The sequence below is a fragment of the Arachis duranensis genome, chromosome 2 (genome assembly GCF_000817695.3).
Source record: "Arachis duranensis cultivar V14167 chromosome 2, aradu.V14167.gnm2.J7QH, whole genome shotgun sequence".
NCBI classification, from domain to species: Eukaryota; Viridiplantae; Streptophyta; class Magnoliopsida; order Fabales; family Fabaceae; genus Arachis; species Arachis duranensis.
The window spans coordinates 16065894-16077554 of NC_029773.3; the positions used below are offsets into that span (position 1 = coordinate 16065894).

An 11661-nucleotide genomic window follows, 5' to 3' on the forward strand; every position below is an offset into this window, starting at 1 on the left:
GCAAAAAATTGAGGGAACTTACAATTAAATCCAACATCAAACCAGCGCAGAAGACAAGCTAAGTGGTTTACTTAACTTATTGAATGCTACTTTACAATCTATTAAAATGGTATTCAACTGTTGATAATATTCAAATGCTGTAACAAAACTTACTTGCAGTTCCTCTGAGCATTTTGCTTTTGGTGGAGGAGGGAGAAATTTATTCAATGGGTCTTCAGCTTTTTGCTCATCTTGACCTGCTTCTACAGGTTCTGCATCATCAGGTCCAATCATGGCATCATCATTCATTGTATCAGATTTCAACTGCTCAGATAATTGAGGAGTGTTTGCTTGATTGCTAGGTGTCATAACGTGGACTGCTCCAGATGGTGTTCTATCTAGCAAATCACCTGCAATTACATGTTCCAGAGGGTAGTAAGTTAGAGGCAGGAGAAATGAACATGTAGCAAACTAGCAATTGTACTGTATTTGAATAAAAATTAAATCAAGCAATATCATCTTTCGAATACAGGATTGCTACTCTTCCCATCCCAAATTACACCGCATTCTAAGCATGAGTTAAATGCATAAAGATGCATTTCAATCACGATTTATCATAAGTATCATACAAGTTTCATCGGATTTCAATCATCATTGTAATATCATATTGCACTTACCATTGGTCAAATTAAGCTGGTCCCCATACATGACTCGAACACTGCCTCCTATCTGTCCTTCCTGCAATCATTGGCAACAAACACACCCATCATTCTCACTTCCAAAGAAAACCGAAGAGAAAACATAAGATTCTACAAAAGGAGTGTACCTCAGGCTCAGGAGACATTGCAACTTCGTCATGACCATAGTCCACTATAGTAAGCTTTCCTCTCCCGCTCCTCGTCGAATCCGACGGCAGCACCGCCACCACTCGTTTGTGTTAACACGCTGCGGCGTTGGAGTTCCAAACCTGCGCTTCTCCGCCGGCGTGGACACCTCGTCCGCAACTCCATCGTTACTTGAATCAACCCCTGCCATTCTATCCGCGTCGGTGGCAGTCAAATTTACCTCCGCAGCGAATCCTCCGGCGGCGGCGTCCTCGTTCTGCTCGTGGCGCATATCTATCTCTTGGTTATCTTCTTCATCTTCTTCGGCGTCCTCCATATCGTCGTCTCCGTCGTCGTTGTACATGGACAATAAGGCTATACCTTCAGATTGCTTTCTTCTTGGATGCCATTGGCAGAAGCTAGGGTTCCGGCGAGGGAACAAATGAAGAGATTGTTTCCTGTGAAGGGTTGAAATTGAGTGACAGGGAAGTGTTGTTGAGCTGCGAGTGAAGGGAATTTGAACGAGAAAATTGGAATTAGGAGGGACCAGAGAAGATGGAAAAAGGTTGAATCAGGAAGAACTAGAGAAAGACTCAACACCGATGCAAATGATGAATCGAAATTCGAAAACACAGGTGTTTCTTTTTTTTCATGGATGGGCCGGACAGACCCGACCCGATCATACCGGGTTTTTTGGTGTAAAAATTAATATTGGAGTTCAGCCCAATATAATGAACCCATTTTTATTTGGCCTGGACAATGAGCCCATTTTTATACAATCTCAACCACCAAAACCTTTGGGCCTGAGAGCCTATAAACTGACAACAGCAACAAAAAAAATGATAGAAGTGATCCAGTTATTATGATCCACTGGTTAAATAATAAAAGAAGTGATCGCAATCATAGAAAAACTAGGAATGAAGAGAATGAGGAGAAAATGGTGTTGCTTGAAGAGGACGACATCTCTGAGAAATCCATGCATGCATAAAAAGTCTGATTACGAGAATTTTTTTGATCACGTCTTTTTCTATTGGCAGGATGGAGAGTGCAATGCATGCAATTTGGAAGACGTCTAAAAGAGTTTTACATAATGGAAGAGAGGAGTAACCGATTTCAGTTTTTCTTTAGGAAGAAAACTGATGCATTGAGAGTAGAACGAAGATCGCCATGGCTATTCAAAAATTTTTATTCTCCATCTGTGTTGATGGATGAAGGTCAAGGATCCGAAGAGATGCGGATCAGAGCTCTTTAAGTTTGGGTTCAATTATGGAATTTACCTAAACAATTTAAAATCCCATATGGTAGATGTAAATTGGGAAACAAATTAAGGGATATAAGTGATATTGACTTCTTTGAAGTAAGAGGAAAGGAGTTAAGGATCATCAAGGTCAAAGTGAAAATTGACGGAGGAAAAAGATCGAAGGATTCTCTCAAAATTTCTTGCCTTAATCAGGTCAAAGTGAAAGTAGACTTGAGATATGAAAAATTTGGAGTTTTTTGCACCTATTGTACCTATTTCTTAGTCCATGACTAAAAATATTGCCAAAAGTTCTTGGATGATTCAAAAAAAATATCAAAGGATTATATTACGGAATGGATGAAAATAGATAAGATTGCAAAGAGAATAGACAACAAGAATGACACCAAATAGGCCTACACTAGATTATTTGGTGCATCCATTTATCAGCCGAGGAAGAAGCCAGCCCCTTCACGATTCATTGAGAGTTTCTCGGGCCTATGAATGCAAGAGAATAAAAAGGATACAGCCACCAAGGACATTATACATGAAAAGGTGAAATATGATGAATTACAAAGAGTATCAGAAGAATCTTGGAATGTAATCACACGTGATGGTTCCCGGTGGTATTAGAAGAAATTTTCAGCCTCATGAATATAAATGACTGAATAGCAAATTTTTCAACAACACCAATCGATTGTCCTAAATGAATGAGTCTACAATTGGTGGGTGCCAGTCGTGAAGTTGCACCAAAAGCCTCACGAGGATACTAAGTTGGAATTGTCGAGGTTTGGGGAGACCCTAACAATCCAAAACCTGAAAGGGATATATCAATTGCACTCTTCCGAGGTTGTTTTTGTCTGTGAAACTAAGAATTAACCTCGTCTAGTAGAAAGTAAACTCAGGTTGTGTAGGTTGTTGATTTGAGTTTATGAATTCGTCAGACATAGTTGGTGGTAGTCTTTTAGCTTGGAAGAAATTGAAGGAGGTGAGAATCATTTCGACTGGTGAATTCTATATTGTTGCAAAAGTTAATGATGTGAATAAGAAGTTAGTTGTTATCTACATGAGAATATCATATTAAAATCATTTGGGTCAATTTGGTGAGTTTTCAACTATACTACAACAATTCCAAGACAAAATGGTAATAATGGTGAATTTTAATACTATTGTAAGTCAAGAAGAAAAGAAGGGAACAACCTTAAATCCTAGTCTTTTATAGTAGATTTTATTAATTTTGTCATTGAAAATGGTTTGTGGACTTAGAGATGATTGGTAGAAATTTTACTTGGTCTAATAAATGAAAAAGAATAGAACAAATTTTGGAGAGATTAGATCGTGCAATGACAAATGGTAATTAGATGAATGAGTACCCAGTAGCTTCAGTTCTTCGGCTACCTGAAAATGGATCATCCCATATTCTAGTTCCAAGAACTTTGATGTGAGAATTCTACAATCCATCAAATAATTACCAATGCTTGGATATCAGTATTTGAATGGTTAATTATGTTTGTCTTCTCCTAGAAAATGAAGATTTGCAGGCATAAACTAGTTTAGTGGCAACACATCTCAAGAACCAATTCGAAAGTAGAAATTTTAAGGAATTATTAGGCTGAATTGAAATTCTCAGGAAGGCTGGGATTAATGGTGGTGAAGAGTTAGATGAATCGAAAGGGGATAGGAACACGGAGTTCTTTCACCAATGATTCCAATCTAGATTCCATCAAAACAAAATTTAGAGACTGAAAAATAATGACAAGAGATTTGCTTCCACTAATTTAGAGATAGTTGTAGTAGCTGAAGATTATTTTAAGAAAATTTTCTCCTTAACTAATGATGATGATCCAGAGATGGCATTTGAAGGATTTTCTACTGAAGTTACTCCTGCTATGAATAGAAGCTAAAGCACTTCATCACTAGCTAAAGCGCTTCATCACTATTGTGGAAGTAAAGAGGGTAATTTTCAAGGTGCATCCTCAGAGTGCCCCCCAGAGAATGAAGGGTTTACCTCTAAATGTTTCTAGTTCTACTAGGATGCAATGGCAGAAAATATTTTTTAGACAATCTAAAGTTGCTTTGTAGGCGAAAGAATGCTGAAGGGGTTTAATCATATCCAAATTTGTCCAATATCAAAGGTCACAGATGTAAAAGACATGACCCAGGTTAGATAAATTAGTTTATCTTTTATGATTTATAAATTTATTTCCGAAGTACTTGTTCATAGGCTTCAAGGAGTCATGAATTAGTTAATTAGCCCTGATTCGAGTGCCTTTTAGAAAGGAAGACTAATCTCTGATAATATCCTTATAACTCATGAATGTATGCATTACTTAAAATAAAAAGGTGTGTCTAATTGATGAAATGACTCTGAAACTTGATATAAGCAAGGCCCATTGACATTTCTATGGTTTATATTGCATAAGCTAAAATTTGAGCCTAAATAGATTGGTTGGATTCAAGAGATGGTGATTATAATTTCTTATTCTATTATCGTTGAAAGTCAATTATATGGCTATTTTAAGCCAAATAGAGGTATCAGATAAGGTGATTCTTTGTCTCCATGTGTCTTTCTCTTTTGTGCAAAAGATCTTTCCTTCTTGATAAATAAAACAGAACAAAAGCAGCACATCTCTAGTATCCAGATCAATCAAAGATACCTTTCAATAAATCACTTGCTGATTGCAAATGATTCGATTTTATTCAGTAAAGAAGATGAGAATAAATATGATAACATTTAACTACTCAATGCTTATCAAAATTTCAGTGGTCAGAAAGCAAATCTATATAAGCCCACTTTACTTTTTTAGTAATAATATTCCTATAGAAAAGCAAATGTACTTGACAGAGAGGCTCAATATTAGACATATTATTACAAAAGAGAAATATTTGAGGCTATCCTCAATTGGTAAAAGATGAAAAATACAACTTTTTTTTTGAAATTAAAGAGTTTCAAGGCTGTAAGCGACATCTACTATCTACTGTAAAAAAAGCATGTTCAAATCAAAATAGTAGGAGAGACAATCCTCATTTTATTTTCTATAATGCTTTCGGCATTTCGGATTCATTAATTAGTGAGATTTATAGTATTCTATCTCAATTTTCGTAGGAGAAAAAGGCTCAAAGAGAAAGATGGCTTGGATTAGTTGGGATATTTTGTCAAGGCCTAAAGTTGAAGGTGGTTTGGGTTTCAAAGATGTTTGGGAATAGAACTTAGCTTCATTAGCTAACAATGCTAGAAATTAGCTACCCAACTACATTCACTGCTCACGAAAATTCTCAAAAGCAATTATTTATGATATAGTAATGTAATGAAGGCAAAAGTAGAAAACTTACCTTCATTGGGTTGGAGGAGAGCAAAGTCCTTGAGAAAGGCCTAAGTTGGAAAGTTAGCTTTGGAGACACTGTTCCAAAGACTAATCTTTGAATTCCGCTTGAAAACTAGTTTCGTCCTTGCTTTTCTAAGAAGTTACTATCCCCTAGGGCAAGCATAAGATTTGTATGAAAGAGATTTCGTTACTTCTTTTTAGACTCATGGTTCCCTCCTTTCATCCATTCATGGTTCCCTAAGACTCAATTATTAACTAGTCAAATAGTTGCTTGGAGTGTGTTAAGGAGATTATGCTACGAAATATAAGTTGGGACCAAAACCTCATCTCAAATACCTTCAGCCTAGAGATTTACAAATGGATACTTGTTACAAAAATTTGGAATGGAGAATATCAACTTTCCTCGACTAGGAGTGAAAAATATGAAGTAAACTCAGGTTACCAAATAGCTTACCTATTTCATCACCACCCAATTGACTTCTACTCTGACCAATGAAACACAAGGAAACTTGAAGACTCTTATGGAAGCTCTATATACTTCAAAAAATTAAATTCTCTCATTAGAGATGCGTCCATGAAAAGCCGCTAGTCTTGCAAGTCCTCCACTACTAAATCCCTTTCATGTCACAAATCTGTAGAAAATGCACCCAGAAGCTTGAATCAATCTGTCATTGTCTTTTCTTTTTGCTTGTTTCAAAGCCTCGAAAGTCTAGAGAAAAAAATCACACCTTGTCCAAGCAATTGGCCTTGGACATCTCTTTTTTTGACGAGCTTGGTCGAAACTGATCGAAGTGCTTAAAAGACAATTAAATAGCACTAGTGCCTTAAAGAAAGTGGTAGTTTTGTGTTGGATTATTTAGAAAGCATGAAATCAATTCACCTTCAAGTGAGAGTGTGTTCCAGTTGATCTAATTTTGGAGTCATCACACAATCAAGCTTCTACCATGTCATGACCAATACTAGTCGCTAGACGCTACTATTCGGCTTATCTTGGGGACTCTAAACTAGATATAGATATATAAATATGAGCCAGTATTACTTTATTGAGGTCGCAAGTTAGCTAAATATACGAGTTAAAATATAGGCGGTTCATACATCATCATGTTTCATATAAAATACACCACTACTTGTTTATATAAGTCAGGCTCTTATATACAGATGCTAAGACTGATAATATCAGTCCATGTCTCACAACAGCCACCTTATGCTAGGACCTATCTAACTTATGTAAATATGTATAAAAGATATTGACCCTCTAAAAAGTCTATACACAGCGAGGGCAAGGACTACCACTACTACTAGCCATATATCGATGATAGTTGAAAGAACAAGGAACGTTGTGTTGAAGTAGAACGGGTCACTCTAACGCACCAGTAATGTTGCTGCTGCTCACCTTCCCAACAGCCCCCGCCTCCACTACCTTGGACGAGCTAGAATACAGATCAGCCATCATCTGCTCGATCCACATCTGAGAGTCCTCCAACGACAATGATGACGACGATCCAAAGCCATCAGAAACAGTTGATTCAACGGCCTCTCTCCAAGAGTTGTTAAATGGCTCGGCTGCTGGAGATGGTGGTAAGGTGACGAGCATCAGCTCATTCGGGATCACCGGCTCCTGAGCAAGATCGAACCAGGGTGGGTACCCTGGTTGTTGGGGCATTAGGATTCTAGCTTAGGCTCTACCATGTTCAATGGATATGGAAGAAAAGTGTAATGGTTTCTACCTAGATGAAGCTAGGATAACAGCATGTCATACAACATGTCCGGGTCAAAATCTAGGTTGAGCAAGGGATAAGAGAATCGGCGGTCTGGAAGATAATACGTATGAGTACGTGACATCAACACCGGACCTCCTGTTGTAGGGTTCACATATTCTCCAAATGCTGGTTATTCAAATAATATCATGCCTATCTCCATTTGAAGACGTGAAAAAAAAGGGGGTGAGAACCTAAGGTTTCCAGTAGAGTATTATATAGGAAACTTAAGGGGTCCATAGCCTAAGTCTAGGAATTCACACAGTTACATCGGCAAGGAAGTACAAACACAGGTGAACACAGAAAAATTTAAGGAAAACATGTGCCCAACTTAAAATACCCTACACAAAAAATCTTTGTCTTGATTGTAAAACTAGGTGGAATTCAACATTTTTTATGCTTGAAGTTGGAATTATGTATAGAGATGTATTTGAAAGATTGTCATTGCGTGAGAGTCAATATGAATCTTAGCCTAGTGAGAAGGATTGGGATATGGCAGATGAGATTTTTCAAAGATTGAGGAAATTTTTTTATGTGGCTGAATTGTTTTCTGGAACAACTTATCCTACATCAAATCTTTATTTTTCTAAGGTTTGTGTGATTAAGTTGGCTTTAATGGAATGGAAAAATTATGGAAATGAGATAATTGAAATGATGGCTACTAGTATGTTAAATAAGTTTGAAAGGTATTGGGGTGTGATTAATACAGTTATGGCTATTGGGACTCTTTTGGATCCTAGGTACAAGATGTATTTATTGAATTTCTTTTTTCGTAAAATATATGGTGAGACGGAGGCATGTGTTGTAATTGGTCAAGCGAAAAGGGTAGTGCAAGATATAGTTTTAGAATATGCAACAAAGGGAAGAGAGAGAGACCAAGCTTCTCAATTAGATATGCCGCCACCACCATCAATTCCTTCAAGTTCAAAGGGGAGGAAGTTCAGTCATGAAGATTGGCAAGCTGATTTTGCTGCACATGTAAGTGAGAAATCCGTATTTATTGATACAAAGAGCGAGTTGGATTATTATCTTGAAGAGAGACCGGTACCACAAAATGAACATGATTTTGATATCTTAAATTGGTGAAAGTCAAATGGAGCGAAGTTTCCTACTTTGCAAACTATTGCTAGAGATTTTTTTGGCGATTCCAATCTCTACCGTTGCCTCTGAATCTTCATTTAGTACGGGTGGTCGATTTGTTACGCCACATCATAGTAGGTTGCGTTCGGACACATTAGAGGCTCTAATGTGTAATCAAGATTGACTTTGGAATGAACTTGGTACTACAACTAACATAGGATTTGAGAGCTACACAATTCATAACATTGAAGGAGATGTTGACGTAAGTAAACTATTAAATTACATATAACACACTATGTTTTTATATTATTGACTTATTGAGTTATTATATGATTTTAACTTTAAATTGTTTTCATGTCAATGTAGGATTCAAGTAAGTCGGAATCTACCATCACTACCATTATGGGATGAAAGGAAGATTGAGATGGTGGAATTATGTTTTTATGATGTCATGAACTTTATTTTGTTGTTTATGAATATGGTTGGTTGTTTATGTAATATTTGGTTGTTTATGGATATGTTTGGATGTTTATGTTTGTTGTTATTGCTATTTAAGTCTGTAAAGACTATGGATATTATGTTTGTAATGACAATTGAAGATTATCTTTGATTTTCTCTAATTTTTTTCATTTTTTTTCAATTTTTACTAATTTTTACAAAAATTTGCGGATATCCGCGGAGACCCAGGTCCTCGGCGGATACGGGGTCCCTGTTACCCGTCAAGGGGACGGGGACAGATATTGGGGGCGGGGGTAGGGTGCGGGGGCATGTCCCTGCCCCCATGGGGACCCGTTGTCATCCCTAAACATTCTTACGAGGAGGAAGAAGAGGGCATTGGTGTCATTTCAAAACAAAACTAGGGTTTAGAGAAATAGAAACGGATCCCCTTAAAATGCCCTTCACTCTAAATAACTAGTTCGTTTGATACTGCGGCTGCTACTAGTTGGAGTTTCCATTATCTCCAAATCTCTCAAGAGCACAAATCTGCACTGCAACCATGGTCACTTCTGCCGCCGCCACAACTGCCACAGCGCCACGCCAGCTGTCACAGAAGGAGCAGGACATCCAGATGCTTGCTGCTGAGGTCCACCTCGGAACCAAAAATTGTGACTTCCAGATGGAACGCTACATCTTCAAACGCCGAAATGATGGTCAATCTTCGTGATCTTTTTCGTTTCTCTGTTTGAATTTTAATTCTGAATATTATTGAAGAGTGTGTTGATTATGGCGAGTTTGAAGGGTATTTTGCAAAATGTTATATCTTTTTCAGTTTCAAATTGTTTATTCTGATATGGATTTTTTCATATTTACTCAAACTGTAGTGAGTAGTTCAGTTCTTGAAATCTAATGCAAACAACACAGATGCACGTAGTTATTTTTTGTAATATATTCCTTGCTCTTTTGTAAATTTTGTATTCGATTTTTTTACATTTATCTTTTTCTGTATCTAGGGTTCCTTTTTTGATATATACTTTTTATAAATTTGTTATAATCTAGTGGTTTGTCAATTTTTCTTTATTTGTTTTGTGTTTTCTATTCAAAGAGTCAATTTAATTTCTAATCAGGATTTTGATACGAGTAAGTGTATTTTGTATGAACACCTTTGTGTTCAAAACAGCTTATTATCATAATTTTATGATAGAGCTTATGAAAGCATTTTTATGTTTGGTTGATTTTTCGTATTCCTTGTTCCCAGATATTTACATAATTAACCTTGGCAAGACATGGGAGAAGCTCCAACTTGCTGCTAGAATTATTGTTGCTATCGAGAACCCGCAGGACATCATTGTTCAGTCTGCTAGGCCATATGGTCAGAGAGCTGTCCTTAAGTTTGAACAATACACTAGTGCGAATGCAATTGTTGGAAGGCACACTCCTGGAACATTCACTAATCAAATGCAAACATCCTATAACAAGCCTCGTCTACTCATTCTGATTGATCCAAGGACTGATCATCAGGTGCCACTTATGTTATTCACTTGTTTCACTATTAACTGTCAATATATTTTTTGTAGGAGTTTGAAATTCTGTTATTAATTGATCTCGTCTTGGGTTTGTTCTCATCTTGGGTTTGTTTTTCTATTTTTTTTCAAAAAAATATGTGTAGCCCATTAAGGAAGGTGCTCTTGGAAATATTCCAACGATTGCCTTCTGCGACACTGATTCTCCGATGCGCTATGTTGATGTTACCATTCCTGCCAATAACAAGGGGAAGCACAGTATTGGTTGTCTGTTTTGGTTATTAGCAAGGATGGTTCTGCAGATGAAGGGTACTATTTGTCTGGGGCTTAACTGGGACGTGATGGTAAACTAATTTTTGCTCTTAACGAATTGAACTATTATTATTTTGTAGCACTTTTAGATTTATTGTGTTTCCCAATATCTGCATTGTAAGTGTCTGATCTCGTATGCACTTATTTAGAACAATCTTTCTTGCTATACATACAGGTGTAAAAAATTTCATATTTTAACAAAAGATAGTAGTCTTATTATGTGGTTTCCTTTGAACTTTAGCTAAATTTGTCAATTTTTCATGTGTAGGTGGATTTATTCTTCTATAGAGAACCTGAAGAGGCCAAGCAACAAGAGGAGGAGGTATTACCAGCTGCCCCAGAATATGCCATTCAAGATTTTGGTGCTGCTGGCATTGCCGGCTTCCCCGCAGCTGATGGGGAATGGGAGGCTGTTACAGCTGAACAATCCTGGACTGAACCAGTTCCTCAGCAACCCATTGCAGCTGCTCATGCTAACTGGGCCCCAGACGCCGGTAAGAATAATTATTTTCACTCTGGATCTATTAAATTTGATGCAACATAATTGTCGTATTTGCTTCTAATATGTTCTAGTCAAATAATTCTGGGTTGTTGTGTTGAATCATTCTCCCTCGATATGCAAGAAAATCTGTGCGCCTTAACATAGTTCTGTCGAAAACTGTGATGACAATTTATTTGACCCAAGTTCTTTTGTATCCGCAGCTACAGGTGATTGGGAGCCAGTTCCAGCTCCACAGGCATCCGTTCCTGCACCTGGAGGTGTTGCTCCCACTGGCTGGGACTAGGCATCGAGTTTAGAATTTTGTTTCTATGTTTTCCTTACTTCCTGAGCAATTTTCCTTCTGAGATTATTTCTTTAGGAAATATACATATTTAGTATTTTGTAGTCTTATTATTGAGTTTTAAAATTTTGTTGACGTATCAATGGAAGCTTTTTTAGTTTCAACAATTTAAGAGGATTCGTAATGAAAATTTGAGCAGTTAATTGACAACGACATGCTACTTTTTGCTAGGCATGGCAAAAATCTCCGGCGGGGCGGGTACCCGCAGGGATTTACCCATCGGGGAGCAAGTATGGGGGGTAATTTTCACCCGCGGAGATGGGAGACGGGGCCCCGTATAATAAACAGGGCGGAGGCGGAGGCAGAGATCCCCGCCCTGTGGAGACCCGTTAAATCTCCGTTT

General features: G+C 37.5%; 1 protein-coding gene and 1 pseudogene across 2 annotated transcripts in view; one reads left to right on the forward strand and one right to left on the reverse strand.

Moving 5' to 3' along the window:
* LOC107472084 (uncharacterized) overlaps positions 1-1365 on the reverse strand; it is a 4251-nt pseudogene extending 2886 nt beyond the window's left edge.
* A 7835-nt stretch (positions 1366-9200) lies between these two features.
* The window catches only part of LOC107472104 (40S ribosomal protein SA-like), an 81782-nt gene continuing 79321 nt past the window's right edge, over positions 9201-11661 (forward strand). Inside the window, exons 1-5 of one of the 2 annotated variants that reach the window (XM_016091662.3) lie at positions 9201-9354; positions 9900-10162; positions 10311-10508; positions 10745-10970; positions 11179-11294. In XM_016091662.3, the coding sequence (XP_015947148.1) occupies positions 9201-9354; positions 9900-10162; positions 10311-10508; positions 10745-10970; positions 11179-11261 (924 nt within the window). In that variant the 3' untranslated portion in view covers positions 11262-11294. Of the gene's footprint in view, positions 9355-9899; positions 10163-10310; positions 10509-10744; positions 10971-11178; positions 11295-11661 lie in introns of those variants that run through there. The other variant, XM_052258010.1, reaches the window with a different exon arrangement.